Source organism: Sclerotinia sclerotiorum, genomic scaffold, assembly GCF_000146945.2.
Source record: "Sclerotinia sclerotiorum 1980 UF-70 scaffold_1 genomic scaffold, whole genome shotgun sequence".
Lineage (NCBI taxonomy): Eukaryota > Fungi > Ascomycota > Leotiomycetes > Helotiales > Sclerotiniaceae > Sclerotinia > Sclerotinia sclerotiorum.
The window spans coordinates 968,527-992,049 of record NW_001820835.1 but is presented as its reverse complement, the minus strand read 5'-3'; the positions used below and the strand labels follow the sequence as shown (position 1 = coordinate 992,049).

General features: G+C 43.4%; 9 protein-coding genes across 9 annotated transcripts; 5 read left to right on the top strand and 4 right to left on the bottom strand.

Annotated features, from left to right (window-relative positions):
* Positions 1-637: 637 nt before the first annotated feature.
* On the top strand, positions 638-1,009 carry SS1G_00381 (hypothetical protein; the record flags this gene model as incomplete). The annotated part of the gene is made up of 1 exon (XM_001598245.1): positions 638-1,009. The coding sequence occupies one exon, from the start codon at positions 638-640 to the stop codon at positions 1,007-1,009; it is 372 nt and encodes a 123-aa protein (XP_001598295.1).
* A 553-nt stretch (positions 1,010-1,562) lies between these two features.
* Positions 1,563-3,021, bottom strand: SS1G_00380 (hypothetical protein; the record flags this gene model as incomplete). Its single annotated transcript, XM_001598244.1, has 3 exons — positions 1,563-1,992; positions 2,047-2,240; positions 2,290-3,021. 3 exons carry the CDS (start codon positions 3,019-3,021, stop codon positions 1,563-1,565), a joined length of 1,356 nt encoding a protein of 451 aa, XP_001598294.1.
* Positions 3,022-4,090: 1,069 nt separating this feature from the next.
* SS1G_00379 (predicted protein) lies at positions 4,091-4,574 on the top strand (the record flags this gene model as incomplete). The annotated part of the gene is made up of 2 exons (XM_001598243.1): positions 4,091-4,269; positions 4,376-4,574. 2 exons carry the CDS (start codon positions 4,091-4,093, stop codon positions 4,572-4,574), a joined length of 378 nt encoding a protein of 125 aa, XP_001598293.1.
* Positions 4,575-6,265: 1,691 nt separating this feature from the next.
* On the bottom strand, positions 6,266-7,190 carry SS1G_00378 (hypothetical protein; the record flags this gene model as incomplete). The annotated part of the gene is made up of 2 exons (XM_001598242.1): positions 6,266-6,600; positions 6,674-7,190. 2 exons carry the CDS (start codon positions 7,188-7,190, stop codon positions 6,266-6,268), a joined length of 852 nt encoding a protein of 283 aa, XP_001598292.1.
* A 2,107-nt stretch (positions 7,191-9,297) lies between these two features.
* Positions 9,298-11,917, top strand: SS1G_00377 (hypothetical protein; the record flags this gene model as incomplete). The annotated part of the gene is made up of 4 exons (XM_001598241.1): positions 9,298-9,364; positions 9,489-10,856; positions 10,906-11,389; positions 11,467-11,917. 4 exons carry the CDS (start codon positions 9,298-9,300, stop codon positions 11,915-11,917), a joined length of 2,370 nt encoding a protein of 789 aa, XP_001598291.1.
* Positions 11,918-13,408: 1,491 nt separating this feature from the next.
* On the top strand, positions 13,409-15,218 carry SS1G_00376 (hypothetical protein; the record flags this gene model as incomplete). The annotated part of the gene is made up of 3 exons (XM_001598240.1): positions 13,409-13,669; positions 13,726-14,018; positions 14,069-15,218. 3 exons carry the CDS (start codon positions 13,409-13,411, stop codon positions 15,216-15,218), a joined length of 1,704 nt encoding a protein of 567 aa, XP_001598290.1.
* Positions 15,219-16,472: 1,254 nt separating this feature from the next.
* On the top strand, positions 16,473-16,931 carry SS1G_00375 (predicted protein; the record flags this gene model as incomplete). The annotated part of the gene is made up of 2 exons (XM_001598239.1): positions 16,473-16,513; positions 16,622-16,931. The coding sequence occupies 2 exons, from the start codon at positions 16,473-16,475 to the stop codon at positions 16,929-16,931; spliced, it is 351 nt and encodes a 116-aa protein (XP_001598289.1).
* A 728-nt stretch (positions 16,932-17,659) lies between these two features.
* Positions 17,660-19,403, bottom strand: SS1G_00374 (hypothetical protein; the record flags this gene model as incomplete). Its single annotated transcript, XM_001598238.1, has 2 exons — positions 17,660-18,816; positions 19,166-19,403. 2 exons carry the CDS (start codon positions 19,401-19,403, stop codon positions 17,660-17,662), a joined length of 1,395 nt encoding a protein of 464 aa, XP_001598288.1.
* Positions 19,404-20,344: 941 nt separating this feature from the next.
* SS1G_00373 (hypothetical protein) lies at positions 20,345-23,175 on the bottom strand (the record flags this gene model as incomplete). The annotated part of the gene is made up of 2 exons (XM_001598237.1): positions 20,345-21,732; positions 21,783-23,175. 2 exons carry the CDS (start codon positions 23,173-23,175, stop codon positions 20,345-20,347), a joined length of 2,781 nt encoding a protein of 926 aa, XP_001598287.1.
* Positions 23,176-23,523: the final 348 nt, after the last annotated feature.

The following is a 23,523-nucleotide window of genomic DNA, read 5'->3' as shown; positions in this document are numbered from 1 at the left end:
GTGTCACATGAGTCATACAGTCATGTGATTCAACTAAGAACATCTCTTCAATGATATTTAGGCACTCGATTGGGGAAGAGTGTATCAAAAGTATGGCAAATTCGAAATACTGAGCTTTGATTAAATAAGCGGGAATAGGACCTGGATTCGACGCGTTAGGTCTGGAAGTCGTGGTTTCTTGAAGACAAGCTTCATGGCGATGTTTCCGTTAGGAGAATCTTGTTATCTGCGATGTCATCATTTTATTATTTATGTCCTTGCTGGTCAAGCTAGGAACAGAATACTCTCCTTCGAATGCGGCAGCCTTGTAATGAGTTGAATGGGATAGGTGGCAATAATTGGATTTCTAAAGAATTCAATATCTCGAGTGATTTCGAAATCTCGATTCAGGAAGCCAAATGGAAGAAGTTAGGGACTTAGGATACAATACCGTCCAGCAGATGGTATCTCAAGCTATTACAAGGTCAAACCCAACTGTTCACACCTCTCTGAAAGGTCTAGTGGCCGAGAAATTGCTAGGCATATTACAATCACAATGGCCGTGTGGCAGGATGTCAAATTATGTTTTCGAAGAACATTAGTCAGTTAATTGTGAATGTTTAGATTAGCAGTATCTTCCATTTTATGATTAAATTCTATGTATAAATATGCAGAAGCCTCCAAAGCAATCTCTGTTGTTGTATTATTGAATCCTTCCTCCACCAATGCTTCAAACCTTCAAATCACATCTTCCTTTCGCACTACATCCAGTCTCACCATCATCACCACCATCCATCTCTGCTTCTTCCCCCTCAACCCCACCCACCCTGTCCTTCCCCTTCCCCTTCTCCTTACCTTACCCCAAACTCTTCCTCACCCCCCAGCACCAAAAATGGTAACCAGGCCAGAGCAACGAAAAGTCCAAACCATCACCATCAACCTCAACATCAAAATCAGCATCACCCAGAAGCAGTGTAATACCAGGGACACCTATACACCCCTCGCACGACTCGTCGCACGAGCGGAGTAAAAACAACCAAAAATTATGGAAAACCATAAGTTAATCTTTCTTGCGAAAGGATCCAAGTGGTTAAACATGGATAGAACAGATACTACATTTGATCTAAGCGAAAGGTGGGAGAAGCACCAGCTAGATTGATGAGGAAAAAAGGAACTGATGGAGAGGGAGAGAGAGAGGTTTATATAGATATTTGGGATGTGATCTAGGAGGCGCGGTTGGTGCAAATGGTGCAAACATGACTTTGTTGGGGTTGTGTCCGGTGTGAGTCAGATGAGAGGGGCGATGTTGCCTATACCATAATGCAGCGAAGCAAGATAACCAACAACTAAATCGCCAATCCGAATGAACAGTATTCAATTTTTTATGTTCAACGAAATTATGATTTGTGCATTTAATCAAAAGATAACGATCATACATAATATTTTCGAGTCAAATTCATGAGAAATATCTTATGACCTCAACGCTCCCAGTCCAGTATTGACCATTCATCCTAAAAAAAAAACCATACATCAAAGGTATAAATAAAAAGAAAAAGACGCCGCTTATCTGCCTATCTGCTTGCTTATTCCACACCAAGAACCTTTCTAGCCCAATAATCTCCAACACGATTTCCCTCTACTACAACGACGCCCCTTCCAAGACCAACTCTATCTTCTCTTTCCCACCATTGTTCCTTTGTTCCTGACACTTGACTCTCAGCTTCGGATTCACTATCTGCAAGTCCACCGTGGCCTCCATCAGCGCCTACAATTAGGACAACATCTTCCCGGAACCAACTTTGTAGATGGTTAATGACCGATCCATTTTCTCCGGCGAGGGATTCTTGTAAATATATAAAATCAGGCGCGATATTGCGAAGGATATGGACATGCCCAGTTGGGGTGGTGAATGGTAGGACCATGGTCTCCTTTTCCACTAAACCTAATGCTTCGTTATAGATTGTGCCGAATGCGAGCGGACTCGTCGAACCCTTTGGAGGAAACATCGGAGTTCTAAGGTTTATTAGCTCATGACCTCTGTAACAAAGTAAAGGGGAATGTTCTTACAATTGTCTGTCGCTCTCTTCCCCAGGTGTATGAACATCTCCAGGGCCAATGTTCGAAAACGAGGAACTGAGAGATCCACCGGCTTTCCCACCTGCGGCATCCAGCGGATGCTCCACTAATCCTGGTGCATATATTAGAACGAAGAGTCGTAATTTCGAGAAGTCGGTTTTGCGAGGAAGATGGGAGAGGATTGACTACGAAAATCATTAGTAACTACTGGCTAATATCTTCAAATTAACGAACCGCAAATTCATGATGATAACCTGCTTCGGATGCTGCGTCATCATCTTGTGATTCTGCAGAAACTACAATGGCTACAGTCTTCCTCTTTCCATTTTTGACTGGTGCTCGAGGTGCTGGGGCAACACCTGCAGACACTCCTGCAGGGCTATCAGAACGCAGCTCGATTGGCCCTGGGGCTGGTGTTGTAGTTGCAGGTGGACTCGGGGTAGCATTTCGTCGTATAACTGATTCCTCCTGCCATGTTCTATGGTCGTCAAATCCGTGTTTGTCTTCCTCCCTGATTGAAGAAAGAGCACTCCCCACAACTCCACCAACAGCAGCGGCTCCAGCCGCAAGACTTCTACCAGCGCTATTGATAAACTGCTGTGGACTAGGTGTTCTATGTAGTGCACCTGACATTTGAGCTATGTAACCTTGGGACTCATCAGGACGCCGAGGTTGTGGTGGTGGTTGTTGTTGTTGCTGATCTCTCGTAGATTCACCCGGTCGCAAATCGCCGGCGTGCGAAGGAGAGCCTGTTCCAAAGCTGCCATCCGAGTTTCTGTTGCCATATTCTGATCCTGAACGTTGAAGGGGTCTGTTATCATCATCGTCATCTTCATCACCTCTCGTACTCCATATCCATGCTACTACACCTACTGCGGCTGCAGTAACGGTGAAAGCTAGTGGTAACCAGTAAGAGAGATTTCCTCGACGCGCCTGTGCGCCTCTGCGATCGTATGGGGATGACATTTAGGAATGAAATGGCATCATATTCTCCATTGATTTAAATCCCCGAAGATAGTAAAAAATCGTAAATCATAAATTCATAAAAACCTGAAGTTTACACTCATTCAATTGTGGAGATGGAGCATTGATCAACAAATCCCGAGGATAGATTGGAGAGGCTGGGAAGCTTATGTTGCGTTGACCTGACTTTTAGCCCTGTCTTGATTTCTACTTCCTCGGTGTTGGCTCAGTTCTCTTGTTGTTTTGATTTCTGACCGCCTTCCATAGCTGACACGTGAATGTGGCAAAATTATTTACGTGACATTTGACCTACATTCTTTTTTTACCTTGGATGATGTTGATATAGAACTACGATTGCATATATTGATGGCTTGTAAATCGAAAATATTGTTGTTCAATTGTATAAGGCGTAAGAGTATAGAGACATACAAAGCCTCCGTCATTATTGTTGGCCAATGCAATATATGTGGTTCCCGAGGTTTAGATGTTTTAATGCGAATCTTTGAGCAAACTTTTTATATGGTCCAATAACTTCGGATCCTAGGAACGGAGGGATGAACTTTTCAAAGGCCAAAATCTCTGGCAGGGTAGTATGTTGGTGTATTGGACTTGTCTAGAGACTTCTGCGCTCGTGTGCATATAGAAGTCAGTGAGGCTACTGATGGACTGAAGGTACCTACTTACCTCGTTCATACCTTTCTGCCTGCTATCTTATCCGGTATCCTGCCGCACAGTTTTATCGAATTATTCTGCAATCTGCCTTCAGTTGTCAGTCCACGGTTTCAACAAGCTGAACCGAGCTCAATGGAAGGACGACTTGGTATATATGGTAAATACTGTGCCAGTTGTTGCTCGCTCTGTAATTGTCCGACTTCGCATTCCATATCTTCCATTCATCTCGTTGTTCCAAGCACTTTCGCGGTTCCCAAAAAGCCGTCAATTGTCAATCTTTCCTCTAACCCTGCTTTCCATGTTTCGGCACAATGGTAGTTTTTTTTGATGCTTGCGCACTTCTTTCAAATCATCTCCAGATGCGACCTTTATGAAACCATTGCCCTCTGAGCTTGGCTCAATGTATTTGAGAAGCAATGAATCATCGACGAACCTTTTGTCAAAATCATTCGTACCTCAATGGCCCATTCCAAACCGAACATCTGCGGCTGAATTTCCAATTCTAATTCCAATTCCAATTCCTACATTGGAACCTAGCTCCAGTCCATTATCCAAAGCCAAACTGCACTCCAACTACCAGTATCAAGCCAAAGTCACCATATGTTTATCGGGGTACTCGTAAAAGTATCCGCAGAGGAATTCGATCTCTCAGCAGATCTGAGAAAAATCTGCGACGGTAATATAGCTGGCGCAGATATATCCAAAAACATTATTCCTTCGAAAATTCCTCCCATTTCATAGACTGTCTTCCGGTGGAAGCCTTCCCACCTTCCTGCGACAAATTTTTTTTGTATAGGTGCGGGGATTGTGGATGTCGTCGCAAGCTTGTAAAGTTGTGTTTGGCCGAAGTAGAAAATGCGATGCGATTTTCGTTCAAAATCTAGCAGGAGAAAGACGGGAGCCCAATTCGAAATCAGATAATTGCAAAACTCGATCTTAGCAACTTACCAAACTTTCGCATACCACCGATAAACACCTTCTCAGTCCGTACCGGTAAGTCCAGAAAGGACTTGCACCTAGAATTCCTTATGTGGTCGATGTAAGACGCACGATGTAATTTTCGGCAAATCCAGCAGAAGACAGGAAGCCCCCCGAACTACAAATAACAACATCTCCAAAATGTGATCTTAGAAGTTTACTAAACTTTTACATAAGACTAAAAGACACCTTCTTAACCCACACTAGAAGTCTCAAAACAATCCCACGCCCAGTTTTTTCCCCAATCCCCAAATGAATAAAGGTACACATTTTGTCGACCAATGGCAGACCTCCATTTACGCCAACACGTGATATTTCCTGCATCAAAAAAGTTTTGTTGCACGTCTGAGGGTGCCTCCAAATATGGGGCTTTTTGACAAAGTACAAATTTTTTTGCACTTCTCGACAGCGCTCGATTGTGCGAGTTTGGGAAAACTATCAGAATTCGAATCCGAAGACAATTGCGGTTGCTACAAGTCGAGGCGTTTTGGTTTTTTTTGGGTGGTGATTTTGTGACCGGGAGGTTCCGGAGGGGTTTGGTGAATTTTGCCTCGGCTTTTATTTTCTTAAATTGTTTGATGATCTTGATATTGAGTGGAGGGGAAGAGATTCACTCGTATTAAATCTTTCATTGGTTGCATGTCAACAAGTGTAAATTTATGCCGTTCAATGGCAGTCTACGGCATAATTTAAGAGAGTGTTTGTTCCCTTTTTTTCTCCAGCCCAGGTAAAAATCGCATGGGTGACGTCCATGGTGAAGGAACATGGAATCGTTCATTGAGAGGCTCTCTCAGGCATGTCGCAAGTTTCGTAGGTTTCTTCTTGTGTTATTTTTGTCTTATGTGATTTTTTCGTCCAACATTCGAACCCGCCTACCAAATTTTTCTTCCGAATATTCAACCTCTCCTTCAGTCATATCTTTTGTCTCATCTGCAGGTCATTGGACCTCACCCTGGCACGTTCGACAGCGGCTGTTTAACCCATACTTCAAACTTCCACATCGGAATTTCCAGGGTTTTAAGTAATAAGTTGAAGTTCTGTGACGCTCTTTCCTGTTGTCAAAGGTTTGCTTACACACTCTGCTTTTGATACTCTTTCATTTACAGGTTTCATGTTATGGATCCTCACTACGAAAGATGGGGTGATTGTAAGTTATAGTGAATGGGGTACTTGATGAGGCGAGAGTGAAACAAGAGATGGTGATTTGAGACGAGATTACTTTTTTTTTAATGGGTGCGATGATGACTTTTGTTTCGGCAAGATGTGCCAGAAGAGGCGGGATTTGGTAAGGTATCTAGAGAAGGTAGAAGTAAATAAGGAAACAACAGTTGTGAATTGGCAGTATATGTATTATGCTACGAGAAATATGAATGCTAAAGAGGATTATGAATGATCATGAAATGGGTTGTGAGACCCGTGTAGATTTGGTTCCTCCTATATGATGATGATGTTACTACCTTTGCTACCAAAGGATGCCCTTGCGGGTACGAGCCCAGTTTGCTCGAGCTGAGGGCTCGTGTAGTAGACCAAAATTTTCTACATCTAGGTCTTTCAATATTGTGCTAGATGAATCCCTCTGCGGGCCAGAAAAAATGCCTCAGCCCTTGATCTTCTTCTTCTTATCCTTCTTCTTTGGATCCGAGGTTGGGCTACTGGATGGGCCATCCATCATTCCGGCCATTCCTGGCATTTGTCCTCCCATTTCAGCCATCATATCTTTAAAGAAATTCTCACTAACACCACCACCAGATAACGCCGCGCTATAGTATGGTAATATTTCTCCCATCTTCCATCCTTTCGGTATTGCAGGTCTTGGTAATGGTTTGCTAGGATCAGGGGGTGGTATGCCAGCCAGTTGGGGTTGCATGGCCGTTTTCTCCGTGGTAGGATTGTCCTTCAGGTGTTTCGCTATTAACGTGTAAAGATGGTGCTCTATTCAATGTATGTTAGTTTATGTCGTGCCATACACGACATGGTGCACTGCGGAAAACCCAACAAAACGTACTGTTCTTGATAGCTGGGTTGGCCCCTCCTTTGATATTAACCTTAACCCGACCCGGATTTGCCCAATCCTTTGGATGAGTCTTGACTGGCTCAAATAAGGTTTCGATTCGAAGTCTAGAGCATGCAGCTACAATTTCTCGGGCGACGGGATTCTTGACCGCTAGCTCCATGCCTACTCTTCTGCCTTCTGCTCGACTTCTGGTAGCATCGAAATATATCGGATAAATGCATTGAAAATCTCTGTATTTAGAGCTATCTTCCGTTGAGCGAAATTGTGTGCCATCTGCCCCGGTAGTAATTTGAGAGCCGGAAAATGGAATATCTGCGAGATTCATTCGAGAAGCTTGAACATTAGGGGCTGGTGCGCGTTTGGTGGATGATTGTGCTGGTGTCCTCTTCATGATAATATCGCGGTCTTCGAAATCCGAGGCCACATCTGAGATATCGCCTTCAGATGGATCACTAGCGCCATATTCATTGTCGCTATCCTCAACCTCTTCAATTCGTGCGTGTGACATCTTGCTTGCCCTTGTGTCACAAATAGGAATGAGGATGTGTTGAAGTCTAAAAGATGTGGGGGTGGGGTCTGGACAGGCGAAGCTCAAACAGCACAGCTTAAGCCTTAAATTAAGCTTTCAACGGGAGATCTAACAATGTTTGTCACGTGCAATGACCCGAGCACCTTTAGCAAGCGCAATTTGCACGATTAAGAGCTCGAAACACAGATCCAAGGGAAATAACAAATTTCGTCCAGGTACGGCTGATCTTTTCCTTCATTGCGAAGAAGTTGAGATTGATGAGTTTATGAATGTGTTGCGGTAATTCGATGATTCGTGAGAGCGGATTGATGACAGAGAGGATCGATGACTGGAAATAGAGAATGAAAATTTGAGGGAATGGAGAATCCTTTCACGTTTTGTATCTTTGCTCCCTCACAACAGCCCTGTCAAAACGGCATGGTGCCAGTTCTATTCTAAGATTTGTAACCCTCAAAATTCCCCAGCGAGTAGGCTATGTTGCGTCGTATTTAGGATCAAATCAGCCAGATAACGGATGCACAACGGCCCCTTAATCTTGCCAAGCCACTCTCGTCAGGCGGCTCAGATGGGACAAATAGCTACAGACTAGTCACTGGGTACAAACGACAGACACGACAGAGTTCGTCTACATTATCATCCAGATTCCAGACGTGAAAGACTGAGCCTACCGGTGCGGAGTATAGATGAGACCGAGGAATGTCTCGCAGATTTGGAAGACCGAGTACGGAACTTTTAATTTTGGGAGCTCACAAATGGTGCAGCTTCTTGTATGCAAGATCACGAGTTTGTGTGTACATGCAGCAGCTTCCTATTTTGGCACAACCACACGTGATACTCCAGGGACCCATGCCGCGGTGTCCGTGGCTGATACATTGCAGCTTTTCGTTCCTTGATTTTGTGTTCCTGAATCTTTGCAAGCCGAACGCCACGGGGTACATATACTTCGACGCTCCTTAGAATGACTTGGTATGAAGTATTCAGAATCTACGTCTCCCACACAAGTATTTTTGGTTCTCCTGAAGATTCGGCTATTTCTAGATAATGGTTGTGACTGACCTCGCATTGGGCCGAGGATGGCTGATCTTCAGGTACCGCGATAGTCCTGAATGGTAAGAGATATTTAGTCTTAGGTTACGGGTCTTCAAAATTCGATAAATTTTTATCATATTCAAACTCACATCGTACAAGACCCACCAGCTTGAGGTTAGTGGCGAATGATGTTTTTGTTTTTCAGAAAAAAAAAAAGTTAGAGGTGGCTAGAGTGTCAGGACAATCAGGCTTCAATCTTGAACCAAACATTTGGTTCAACATCTTGGAAATCTGATCTCAGAGGCGACAGTGTACTGATTCTCTTCGAAAGGCTCGGGCGCGGTAGAGGAAAGCAACTGGTTTTGAGTAAACTTGGAGTCATACGAAGAAGACACTCATCTTCTTTCGTCCGGCCAAAGCCAGAACTAGTTATCTTTCAGCCCGTCCATACTGCGAGGCTCTTGGAAAGATTTTGGGAAATTTTGAGGAACTTACGTGTGACAGGCTTCGATATCGATAATTCAAAATTTGGTCAAGGTCAGGAGCAAATCAGTAGGAAAGATAAAATCGATTATTCTACTATTAGGATGGGGACTGGTTCTCGTGGTGAGTTTAATACAATATTTCGCTCGATTCCAGAGGGCTTTTTATATATTTATAAAGTTGTGGGATTTCAAGTGGCAGCCCACCCAGCCTTATATGCTAGACTCCTCGGAATGTTATGACGACTATTGGTTTGTCCACTACTTGGCTTTCAGTTCGATATCATTGCATACAGAATGTCATCCTATAAGTTATCCCAAGAAATCTTTGATATCTTTCTAATAAAAAATAATTCAATATGGATTATTCACTCTGCTTTGGGAACCTATTCTGGCCTATTTTCACCTGCGAGGTAGCTATGTATGACAAGGGTGAATTACCCAAACCAATTGGGAAAAGTCTTTTGAAACAATCTATAAATCCCTTGAATCTCTCTCTTCTTCAAAGTTTTTGATCAACCATTTTGATACTCTTTAGTTAGCTGATTATTTGGCTTATTTATCAAAGACATACAATGGGCTCTTCTGATAAGGCAACCCTCATTGATGATGGTGTAGATGTGGAGTTTGGAATTGATAATGGTAAGAGTTTCTTTTTCATTATGATATAATCAGCATGCCACCTTCAAGTCGGATCGTTTATAAATTGAATGTAAAAAATTGTAGGTCAATCATGGAAGTTTTTAGCTAACGTTATGGTGAAAAGTCTCTTCTAGCTACGCATCTAAAAGGGGACCAGCTTCACCAGCTTTATCAGAAGCATCTTCTTGTACCCTAGGAGAAGAGAGTCCAGAGCCAGTAATAGCGTCAAATCTTGTAGTTGAAGATTCCATTGCCCTCAATACGAGGTCATATTCTGCATCTTCCTCTGAGTTGCCTATCAAAATCCCCACGCCCACCAAGAAACGGCTGCGAGAGGACGTTGAATTGTCTTGGTCAACTCGGGAGATCTTTAACACAGCCAAGCGCCACATCGGAGCTCCTGTTACGGCTTTTCATAATACCTCTACTAATTCTAAACCTCTTCAACTCCGGACTGTTCCGCAAGCTGCCTCGCTCAACCAGAGAATTCCGTTACACAGTTTGCGTACCCACCAATCAAAACCTCTGGTCAGATCTGCTCCTCTTCCAGTTCAGCCCAGTGCCCCTCTCGCCAATTCTAATGCATTCCGCCATGCTCCTCTCCCAATGGCACCAAAGCAACTCATTAACCTCGACGACGAAGACATCCCCACGAAATTTCAAGTACCTCCCGGGAGCATAATCATCGATCTAGAAGACTATGAGATAGAAGCTGAGCTGGAGAAAGAGATCTTTGGATTTGAGCCACAGATTGCAGCCCAAGCCAACTTTCAACGTGCCTTACTTGCTAACAGAAACCCTAAGATCGTACTTCCCTATGTCGAGGATGAGTCATTACCCTGGAAATCCAGTTTGCTCAGACCGGGGAAAACAGTCGAGCTTAGCAATGGAACGTTTCTGAAAATCAAATCAATTGTCAGGAATGTTGCAAATGATGAAGTTTCCATTAGAGGATGGAAGCTCGTACGTACCCGCGACTCTATTCTCGGTGGAATTGCAGGGAAGAAGAGGAACAAATTGGTATTTGTCCATGAAATAGATGGGAATGATAGACGTGATGCTTTGGAGCAGTCTGTGCACACAATTCGAGTTGATGAAGTTGTAAAGATACGACGTTTAATTTGTACTAATAAATCGTTCCCTGAATGTAGATACAACAAAGAAGACATTCCTCCAGAAATTCGAAAGAAGGGGGAGAAAGAAATACTGCAATATGTGGAGGATGAGATGTTGTTGGTGGCTAGGAGAGCTTTTGTGGCCAGATATGCAGACGCGGAGGAAAGATTGCGGAAAGGTCCACTCCTGGATCGACCTAGCCAATCAGCGATTTTGAGATCCCTCGAAAAGGAAGAGTGTACAGAGGGAGAGTTTATTGATCTGGATATTAAGAAGAAGGAGTGGAGAGGCGAAACTGTTCTAGGTGGCTCGGGAAACGACAAAAATGTTGATAATCCATCCAGCTCTAGCTCTAAATATACGTACGGCGATGGATGTAGGTTCACCTTTCTCTTATACATATAATCATCTAACAGCCACTTTAGATTGTGGAGCAGGCGGTATGACAGTGGGTGCTGCAGCTGCTGGCCTCAAAGTCAAATGGGGCTTTGATCTCAACCCTCACGCGGGACTTACATGGCAGAACAACTTCCCACTCGCGGAATTTCATCTTCTTCCAGTCAATGAATTCGCAGCTCTCCCGGATCCTCGCAAAAATCTCTGGGTCGACATCCTCCATCTATCTCCTCCCTGCCAAGTTTTTTCTCCTGCGCATACGGTTCCAGGACGCAATGATGAAATGAATTATGCGAGTCTTTTTGGCGTCAGATGTGCGATTGAAAAGGCTCGACCAAGAATTGTCACTCTGGAACAGACTTTTGGAATCTTACATCCGCAAAATAAAGACGCTTTCAACGGGTTAGTAACCTGTTTTACCGATTTGGGCTATAATGTTTCGTGGCAAGTGGTGGAGTTTCAGGGATATGGGTTGCCGAGTAAGAGGAAGAGATTGATCATTCTTGCGTCTTGGTATGTCGTTTTCCTATCCCTTCATTCACTCTCTTCTCCCCTAACCCTCTTCCAAATCATAACCTAACCCTCCACAGTCCAGGAGAAGCCCTCCCCCACATACCCGAATACACCTACCACCCCCCACACCTCAGCAGCGACAGCAAAAAACCCTACAAGACCCCCAACCAAGTGCTCTCCAGCATTTCCCCCGACGCCCCCAACCACGAACCACACACGCCGCAACTAAACCGTGCAAACTATGTACCCTGGGACGGCTCCGTCATCTGCGCTTGTATCCTAACTAACGGCGGTTCCGGACTCGGCTTACCAGATGGCAGTCGTGGAATGACGAATAGAGAATTAGCTGCTCTGCAGGGATTCCCTCTAAACCATGTTTTTTATGGATGTGAAATTAGGAGACAGGTGGGGAATGCGGTACCCCCTGTTTTTGGGAGGATTTTGTTGGGGAGTGTGAGGAGGCAGCTTGAGAGGAGGGATGGCTGGGTTAGAGGGGAGGGGATTGTGATTAGTGATGATGGGGAGTGAGAGATTGGGATATTGGAGATTGGAGATTAAAATATTGAGAGGTTGGGAGATTGGAGGGTTTTGATTCTTCAATGTGTGTTTTTCCTTGCAACACGAATATATGGGTGCATGATGTTTCATCTGTCTGGATAGATACTAGGTAGATTATTTTAGATAGAGTGAGTAGAGATTCGAATATACAAGGTAACCTAATCATTACAATCCCAATTACTCAGTAATTATTTAGTTTTTGATTTCCTCATTATACGTATGATCATCACAATTACCATATTTTCACCATTTTCCATTCCAATTCTAGATGATCGATCTATAAAGCCAAAATGATACCTGATATAATCAACTAGGTAGGTAAGGTTAGTGAAGAACCACAGATTTTCAACAAATCTCCTTCTCATGTCCTAACGCTATATTCTCACATATCCTATACTTCCAACTCAGCCCCCTAAAATCCCAATACATCTATCTTTCTTTACAAACTTCCACATAATAATTCTCTTTTTCTCATCCATCATCAACCCTATAATGCACAATATATCTCTACAAATATCCATACACTCATCCCAGCTAACGCACATCTTTCAAATCAAATTCTATTTCTATTTATTTATTTATCCATTACTTGGATATCCTCGGGAGTAGCCTTACATACTAGTTTTGCGACATCGGGAACTCAAAGGTAATTGATATACATACAGTATTACAGCGTAGTAGATTTGCTTTCGCTGATGGATGAGTCTCAAAATTTCAGCCTCATTTTTCATCATTGTGGCTAGATATTTCTTTCTGCTCGATCAGCCACTCTTGAGCCACAAATTGTTTAATCATCACCATCCGGCGTCATCATTCAGCAACGTCAACATCAAGCCCAGTCGGCATGATATTTCTCCGGCAAAGTCAAGCCGACTGCCAAGACCGTGATGCCCGAAATTCTTGTTACATTCATTTATCATTAGCATTGAAATCAATATTACTCCGGAGATCAAGGTCTCGCTTGCGCCTTTGAATTTGCATGAAAAACTCTTCGGATATTCTGTGCGGAGTTTATCCACGATTCATTTCCCCGATTAGCTCTAATAATAGCCTTGTTACCCCATCTGAAGACTTTTCTCCGCATGCGTGCATGAAGAGCATCATTCTACGTGTGTTTACCTCGATTAGCTTCCAGATGAAGATCGTTGTCACCTATTGGCGACCTTAAAACCGGTCTTAAATCAGACTTGCGTACAAACTCTGCACACCAAGGCTGCTTGTGCTTGTCGAACATTGGCATCTAATGTACCATTGGATAAATGTTGAAGATGATCACTTCTTTAGCTAAAATCTAATAGCCTCGGTTTAACCCCGCAAAGGTGAGGTAATTCAGGTACATGTTTTTGTGTTTACTCAATCTCCTAAAATTCGGCTTTGCCCACCTCTTCCTGTCTACCTTCTTCTCTTGTCCCTCTCTTTTTGTCCTACCCTCTTTCATCGTCCACTTTTCAATCTCCAGGTATGAAGGTCTCGGCAGTCTTGATTTCTGCCATTGCAGCATCCGCGAAGGCTTCTACACTTCTGCAAAGTCGTCAATCGAATTGGACCATCGGTCAAACAGTTCAGACGACCAGTGGTCCAGTCAACGGACATGCTGCATTGAATGAGTCCCAAGTATCCGAATATTTGGGAATTCCATTCGCCAAACCACCCCTCGGGGACCTGAGATTCGCTGCACCAGTTGCATATAATGGCACTGCGACTCTCAATGGTACCAATTTTGTAAGTCAAACCCTGGAGGAATTTACTTTTTAACGAATTGCTGACACAATCGGTAGGGTTATAGCTGTCCTGCTCAATCTACCTCATATAATGCTACACTAGTTGAACGGTCAAATGTTTCTTTGGCAATAGGAATACCACTACTCCAAACAGTTGGAACCCCTTCGACGGCAAAAAGCGAAGATTGCTTGACATTAAATGTGTGGGCGAAGCCACAGACTGGCGACGCCAAGAAAGCTGTATTAGTATGGATCTATGGAGGCGGCTTCAATAGCGGGTCTAGTTCCACTCCATCGATGAATGGAAAGCATATTGTAGAACAAGAGGATGTGATTGTGGTGTCTATCAAGTAGGTTTTAAGTTGCTCGAACTTCCAAAGCTTTGCTGATCAAGAACTAGCTATCGACTTAATATTTTTGGCTTTCCGGGAAATCCAGATAGCCCCGCGAATCTCGGACTTCTAGATCAAAGACTGGCCATCGAGTGGGTTCGTGATAATATTGAAAACTTTGGTGGTGATACATCCCGTATCATTATATTCGGACAATCGGCTGGCTCAGCATCTGTCGACTTTTACAACTATGCTTGGGTAGAAGACCCAATTGTTGCTGGTTTCATTCCAGAATCTGGTACAGCTTTGAGTTGGGGCTTGCCAAATCAAGCAGAAAATGTTGCTCTAGCTTGGTATAACGTTACTGAAGTAGTTGGTTGTGGTGGTGCATCCTCCGGCAATGTTACTGCTTGCATGCGCACCAAAACCACAACAGAAATTATAAATGGCATATCTGCCACCTCTGGATCTGGAGGTACTTTAGGAAGCTTCGGTCCCACTGTCGATGAGATTGTGGTATTTTCCAACTATACTGAACGCTCATTAGCCGGAAATTTCACCAAAAAGCCACTGCTTATTGGAAATAATGACAATGAAGCTGGGTTGTTCATCGCCACAAGCTCCCTGCAAGGTTTAAGCTATCCCGATTTTTACTGGCAGACCTTCAATTTGATCGGCTTTACTTGCCCAACTGCCTATCGCGCGAATTATTCAATTCAAGCTGATGTTACCACTTGGCGTTATCGTTATTTCGGTTCCTTCCCTGATACAATGATCATTCCAAATGCAGGTGCATGGCATTCCGCCGAGATCCCTATCCTTTTTGATACAAACATCGCCAACCCTCCCGAGACGACCGAGCAAATAGCCATCGGAAAATATATGCGTGGAGCTTGGGCTGCATTTGCCAAGGATCCTGAAAATGGCTTGACGAATTATGGATGGCCAAAATATGAACCTGAAAAGGATACACTTATTAGATTGGCATACAATAATCAGACGGGTATAAATGTTGCCAATCCGTCGTTATATGATGCAGACTGCCCCGTAACAGCCGCTGCTAGCACTAGTTCAAATAGTTCAACGTCTACTTCGACAGGGACCGCGACAAGTAGTTCAGCAGCTGCAACAGTATCTTCTTCTGGGGCAGGAAGCTTGGAACTTGGTTGTATGGGACTGATGAGCGTGATGGTAATTGGAATAACTTTCTTATTTTAATGTTTAATTTAAGTGAAAGGTGTATATAGTAGATAATCTTCAGACTAAATTTTTTTTTATTTACTCTACAAGTCATACTTTTATTGTAAGTTTATAGCATGTCTATGTTTAAGATTATCCCTCCTGGGGATCGAGGCTGACTACACAAATTTATCGTACCTTGATACCTGAACCTCATATCCGGTATAACAGGAGATCAACTTATCGATTACCATATCATGGCAACCACAAAAACGTTAAATCTGTCCAAGGCTCTCTAGCCTTCGCGAACACTCCAAAGTTTATCATAGTACTATACGCTCAACTACTATCATCAGACACATAAACATATATATTTCTACGGGGAAAGGTCATGGAGCTCAATCAACAGTTGGACATTCGGACATCTCTCCACAATTACCAGCATTACCACAATATGGGGAAGTTTTGTCGATAAGGGCGGAGGCCGGGGCGGGGTGGGGTACGGTACGGATGTTTTCCTCTTCCCAGGTAGCTTCCCGTGTCCCAGACATTCGAGGTATTTTGGTATTTGTTTAAGATCAACCCGCCCAGTGTGAAGTTCAACAATTCAATTCTATCCATTTGCCATATGTTCAAATCATTCACTCTTGCCTTCCACTTATTATTTCCAAAGGTTAACCTTGTTATCAAACTGTAATGTACCGAGCATGCGGTGTTTCACGCGACACTTCTGATAATATCCATTCCACTTCGTGATGCAAGTGCATGTTAATAGTACAGACAAGAAGTCATGTATTACAACAACTATGGCATTTTCATATTCCTTTTCATGGGAATCATGTCCCGTTGCTTCGACATACCGCGGAAACCATTTTGCTAGGTAGTCATAGATAATTTTTATGACTTATGCGGTGGTGTGTGAGTCTTCTCAAACAACGTCAATGGGTATGAATTTCAGTCTGCGAGTCACAGCTTCACTGAAATAACCACGATTAATTTCAATCGATGATAAAGATCATTCAGACTTGACCAAAAATTGTCAGTGGAGTCATTCAGCATAATATATTGTTTATAAAAGGGCTCAGTTTTCTTCTCACCTTTACTTCTTCCCATACACTTTACATCCTCAACCAAGCAATACTTTCATACTGAGAATACTATCCACTACTTCATACTACCATTACCTTTACCCAGCCCTCCAACTCCAACCATACCTCTCAAAAATTATCAGTTCACAAACAACAAAATAATACCATATAGCAACAGGCCTCATATCCATCACTTACTTTCATCATGTCCGGAACAGGATATCGCAAGTACCGTTGCAAGTACTGGTTAATTCATCGTTGCGGCAATCGGCTATTGGTGAATAACGAACCGTGTGCGGATTGTTTGGTATTTCACTAGACAGCTGTAAGCTTTTGCGTGCTAATATCAACTAGGCAGCTGGAAGAGACGAAGCAGTCATTTCACCATTCCAGTATAAATCCTCCTCCACTACTTATACCGACACCAATATCACTTCCACTCAACCTGCCTCCATCAGTCAGCCCGCCCGCCCCTCCGGGACATTGGTTCATCCAGGAACCAGGTCAAAAGTGGTCCGAGAGATGGGCCTCCGCTACCAGCGATGAGAAAAATAAGTACGCATTTGAGCTGGCTAATAGTGAAGGTGGTATGGATCTCATGAGAACCAATTTTTCTCGAGATGTGAAAGCTCCGGAACATTGGGTACATGATGATATTGTGTAAGAAGTTGGTGAAGTGAGAGAGGCGGAGCGAGAGGAGGATAAGGACGAGCAATGGAGAAATACATGGTTAGCTATTTTCGGAACATAGGTTTTGATATTTAGTTTAATGTCTGTCTATCCAATTGTTACGAGGTTTGCCGTCTAGATCACGTGGAAGTGCTCTAGGCTCTCGAGGTGGTTTATAACTAGGCGTCAAGCAGGGACTTAAGTAATGACAATAATGATATGCAATTCGTAACTAATAGTAGAGTATACTAAATGATTGATCTTGAGCACGAAGCTCTATACAAAGGAAATCCATACTGAATATATAGATATTCATGCTCCCTTGGATCCTCAAGCTCCAAAAGCTCCAAGTCACGTGTTTTCTGACAGTGCGTGCGCATACGATCCTAAAGTGACCCAGATCACATATTAATTCGATGAAATCTGATCGCTTTTGCACAAGGCCCAAGCTCTCCTAATTAGTCAGTTGTTACTATCGTAACAACGGGATACTAGACTTATTGCTATTTTTTTTCTAAAATAGAGCGGCTTCGGATGAAGTTCGACACAGCTCGCGCATCGTCAAAAAAAAGACGATGTTGATAATCTCGTCATTTTTTCTCAGCCTCTTTATACACTATCCAAACTTCATATTACTCCTTCTAAATCCACAACTCTCTTTCCTCCCCATCACCTCATCTACTCCCACTTGCCCACGATAGATACCACATGAAACTCCTCTCCTCATGTCCCCAAAAACCCCCTCTGCAAATTCCTTCCCCTTTCCCCACTAACAGCATCCAATCTCACGGCCATCAATACGCATTCCCACTCCCCCTTCGCATTTGCCAATTGATTTCCCGGCATTCCAATTCCCTGCCCTCCACCAGCATGCCTCTGAACCCTCAACCTCCACTGTCCTGATTTAATAATCCATCTCTCGTCTTTGAGTACTCCCAAGCCTGCATTTATATTCATGGGAACTGCCATCGCATCTCCTATTTTTCTCTTCTTCCCACTTCCTTGATTATCAGTACTAGAATCTTCATCCACAGTTCCTCCAATATCAACCACCTTCCCATCACATACCATCCCACAGTCGTCCCCGACAACCACCCTAACCATCTCCTCGCTCAACCCACTCTTCCCCGGACTAGCCGGCCCACTACTTCCGCCGCCATTCCTCATCAATAGACCTAATGATTGTTTAACAGGTAGATTCAATTTCGTAGCAACAACCTCCAATAATCTACCCATCCGGATGTTCGTTTCTCCAAAGAATTCTAAGCGCATAGTATTCCAATGGAGTAAAGTGGCCGAATCACCTATTTCGAGAATAAGCTCGTGGGGCGCAGAATCTGCGAAGGGACGTTGATAATGCACGAAGCCTATAGATGATCGGGGCTGGCTTGGAGGAGTGAGGGCTTCAGGAGAAGTGGCAGTAGATAGTGGAATATCAGTTAAAATAGAGAGACCTGATTGCCTGATATCTGGTAGTCGGACTGTAATTTCTGATTTATTACGTAATAGGTTATATGAAATCGAATGAGGGATTAGTGTTTGTTCAAGGCCTTTAAGATGGAAATATCGACAATCTCGTAAAAGTTCGGCACGATGTTCTGGACTGCGAAATTCAAGCGGGTAACCACGGAGAAGATGAAGGATTTCGAAAAAGGTTTTTGCGGAGCGATTGGGTACTGATGGCGGCAGGATGGAAGGGGGTCTAAGAAGCCCATCCCTATTCAGGCCAGGGAACACTTCCGAAGGAGAGCTGAAGAAAACAGCGAAGCCCAAGGAGAAATAGTTGGGACTATTACCCGGATCAGAAAAGAGTTCTCGGGGGATTTGAAATTCTTCATTTCCGACTGTTATGAAGATATTTGCTTCATATAGTTGAGAAACTAATCGTGGTACTGTCTCGTGTTAACATTGATCATTACGTGGACGACGGGGAAACTAACATGAATAGAATTGAGCATCAGCAAATAACTTCACAAAATGACTCGAATCCCTCGGCGCAACATGATATCCTTGCAAATGAAGTGATATATCCTTGAATGTAATCGGATCACGATCAATATAGAGGGTCCTAATAGCGGTATTTGGGTCTTCTCCATTTTCCTCGGCTCTCTTCAATTGACATTGAAAATATTGGGAAAAGTATGAGGGTGCTCTAGGTTTCTTAGCTTGTGATCTCATCTGCATTGTACATCGTCTCCCTGGCGATACACGAGAAAAAAAAACACATACCATCAGAACTCAAACTAGCACCACTCAACCGAAAAAGCTCTGTCCCGATCTGAATTGGAAAAACCTTCTCATGAGGTAAATATTTCGGAATATCCGTATTCAATTTTCTCGGCTCTGATTCCCTTAATATTCCAGGGGGATCTCTCATTCCCCCTGGACGAGCCATTCCCGCGGAAGCTGAAGCTCCTGGTGGTTTATTCCCAAAATTCATTTCTCCAACTTCATTACTTCTTCCCATCGTGGCTCTATGGTCCATGATGCCGATCTTACTTATCTTACCAGCTACTCTACTAGGCTTTGGAAGCTATCAGTCCCCAGAGCAGAGCTTTCCGTAAAAGACAACTATGCTCAATGTCCCACGTGACTGGTGTTCTTACCAAAAGAAATACGTGAGTCCGATGAGAAAAGGATTCGGAAATGCATCAACCAAAATGAACGAATGCCCACTTCAGGACAGTCTTTGTTATAAACGCGTGGCCTCTAGTATTATTGATCAAGCGTGATTTCTATGAATTATGATAAAACTTTTTGTTTCAAGAGACAACTGATGTAATCGAGACATTGATGTTGGGAACAATAAAATGTTGATCTGCAAGCTCAGCTCCGGAGATAGCGCACTAACCATTGTTCCGATGTTAGAGCACGTGATTTGCTTTGGGTTCTATCTCATCCTCTTCAATAACATCAATCACTAGGTATGCTTTGTTAGGTAATGTAAGATTTAGTTAGTAATGGAAACGGCATGTTGGAAAATTCCTGCCACCTTACTGGTCATAGCGATGTCCCAATGCGTAACGACTTAGGATGATTGAATATTACTTCATGTGGAATTGAGCATTTGGAGTTGATTATAAATTTTTTTTTACAAAACCTCTTTGACTAAATGTCGAATAAATGATTGAAATTGCTTAAAATTGCTTGATATTCTCTGTCCATTCATAGATTTATCCTCCCAATCTATGATTCCAATTTGACTTTATCCAGTCAATCTAACATGTGTGGAAGCTAAAATAGCTAACACCTATCTAACAGAAAACATCGTTCATATTCGTTAAGATTTTGCCAACCACCCATCAACTTTCAGCAAGATTATCCGGGTATAGCATGCTTGACTCCTGACCCTGAAATTAACGAAATCCAGACCTACCCAACCCATGTTGTAATCTTTTCATTGTACCTTTACTTTTCTTCCTCATCGATAACTGGTTGACTACCACTTGTCGTCCCGCTTCTAGTCCGATTTGTCGGCACACCTCCGACTAAAGTCCGACCAGGAGCAGCTTGTGAAGTGCTAGCCACCGGATTTGAAATAATACCCGTGGCTTGTTGTCCTACGGAATATGATGGAGACAGTGATGTCGAAGGCAGACCAGCTCCGTCAACGCTCAAGTTTTGACTTCTAGTCGAAGCAACGGAAGCATTCCGGCCGAGCTGACCCGAAGGATTTACAGGGAATGGTGTATACTTTTGATAACCACTCCCGCTGCTATATGATGAGTTATATTCGGTAGAACCCGAAGAACCGTCATTCATGAATGAGCTCCCATAAGTTCCTGATCCTGAAGGTCCGTCTATTGTCACACTGAAACCAGGGGACGATTGTAATGCATTTAGCGGTAAATGCTCTCCAGGCTTTCGTCTACCTCTGGTGCTTGCTCTCTTTAATAGAGATGTCCTTGAATTGCCGTATTGATCGAAATTGTCTTCTCCCAATGTCGCCACATCATCGCTATCGTTGTAACTGTTACTATGAGCAAAATCTAATCCTGGACGTCTTGCATTTAAATGTTCCGCTGCCTCTTCCTCAGTGTCTATTGGACCAAGATCTGGATTAGTATTTCTGAGAGGTGTCGTGGGTATGAGGCGTTTTGAGTCTTTGGTGGCTGATGATTTCTCTCGAGCCTCGGCAGCCCATTCGTCTGTCACAGCGACAGAGTAATTGGGGTTGGCAGGTCCACCGAGAGCATCTCCACCACCTCCAGGAGCGTTGATTGGAATTTTGCGCAGGGCCAAAACAAGAGCGCACATGAATTTGGAGCGACGAGCAGCGCGAACTGTCTCGTTATGCCAGTTAGACTTGTGTCTGATTTCGACCTTTAGCTGGAGCTTATCCATATTGCCAATACCTACAGCTTCCAATACAACATCGGATTGAAAGTCGCGAGAGTTGTCTGGATGACGAACAAAAGCCTCCATCTCCGTGCGAAGAAGTTCAACATCTTCGAGGGTGGTATCAAAAGAGATAAACATGTCGAGCTGTTCTTTCATTGCCTTACTACGGGTAATGTTCTCGATCCAAAGGTTGTTTAGTACAATATTAGGTACCTGTACCATTTTCATGTTGTCAATACGTTTGAAAATGGTGAAGAGTAGAGATATCTGTTCCACAACAAGGTATTCAGAGCTGATGTCAACACGATCACCGACATCATATGGGTGCTTGACGAAAAGGAAGATGCAGGAACCGAGAAACTCTTGAGTAGTGGCAGCAAAAACGAAGGATAGAGACAATAGAGTTGTGCCGGCGGTTGTCAAGGTAGCAAGGAAACCGGTGTCTTGGAAAGCAACTAATCAAATGGTTAGAGAGTGTGTTTTGCCGCCGGAAATTAGAACTTACTGTAGGCAAAAATAACAATGATAAGGACAATGATGAGTAAAACCTGATCAAGCACACCAATGGCCTGACCAACATCTCTCATACTGTTTGCGATCGATTTTCGGTCACGACCAATATCCACTACCTTCATGATCATCTCATCGAGGGAGATATCACCATTTCCATCGTTGTCTAAAGCCTCGAAAATCTCTTCAGCTTCCATCTTACGACCAGCGCCAAGGACCTCCTCGAGATCCTCTACGTACAGAGAATCCTTGCCTTCAATGACAAAAGACATCCATAAACGTTTGGCCAATGCCTCGGAAGATTTAGTCTTCTCAAGCGCTTCGATAACGACGGAGTGAGCAGAATTTGGGTTGAAAACTTGCTTTCCAGTAATCTCAGACGCAATGTTTCCAAAGACTGAGGTAACTTTGTCACCAAAACGACCGATGTCTCCAATAATTTTCAATGGCGCATTTGAACCAGCTCTGTTATGACCCATTAGTCTTCTGTTCGTCTTTTGAAGCACGGCTTCAATGCTGTCACTAATAATGTAATCTTCTTCCACAAATTCGGGGCAATACATCGGAAACAAAGTTCGGGATGCTTCGTAGAGGAGGCCGAGCAAGTGGATGAGGTGTTTTGATTCTTTAATTCGTCCATCGAAAGATCGTCGATGGTAGTTGACACTGATCAATTGAACGATAAGTTTTTCAATCAAGAGTAAGATTGTAGCGATCAGTGTAGGTATTAGGACACGCTTCATCGTGTTGACCCATGGATCCATGGTACCGTCCCAGTTTTTGCCATCCTTATTAGTAATTCTGTTCAATTGCGGAGACGTCAAGGCCGTAAATGTAACCAAGCTCGTAATGGCCCACCCGACTAAGGATAATGGAATCTCCAAAGCTCTCAATATGGATGCATATTTGCGTACACCAGTGCTGACAACCCCGCACAAAAACATGAAGATGTATGGTATGGCTTTGGAACATAGCTTCGAAACCCAAATACTAAGCCAAATAATCTCAATCCAAGTGAAGAACAAGTACACCTTTAATTTTCCAATAGTGGCCTTTGGGTATAGAACGGCGAAAATGACGATTGGCGCGGCGAGGACAATACCAATAGGCACAACATAAAACATGTAGCGAGTAACCACCGAGAAATTGACGATCGTGTTGTAAAGTCTACCCAAGCCGTTGACTGCAATCTCTTCCCCGTTTGTTCCTCTTCGTGCAGGGTAAACTTTCCTTCTACCTGCGATTCCTTTCCTAAACCCTCCCTGCTTCTCATCATCTTTACCTGAATCATTCTCCGAACTCCCTCCTAATATTCCTTCTCCGGCTCTTCGTGCTCCGGTGGAGGAGGCTCCCGTTCGCACTTGTGTGAGGGGAATGTTGTCGGTCATATCGCTGCCGTCTATGGGCTGAAAGCCACGCCGCGAAAAATCAGTTGGTGATCGAGGGGATCGAAGTGACATTTAATCGAAGGGTAATATTTCGTGTCTTAAAAGGCGGATTCTGACACTCGCAGATCTTTCAAGGGATCTGAAATTGAAATTGAATAAGTGGCGGAGGGGATAAGATTTGTTGTGGAATGTTTCTCGTCTCAAATATAAAACGAGATTAGAAACTGAATATGATTTGTACAATTTGTGTAAAAGGTGAATATCAATGTAGAATCTCAGCAGACTTATTCAATTGATAAACTGCCAAACGAATGTAAGGAATCAATGGATGGTCGTCATTCGTACAAC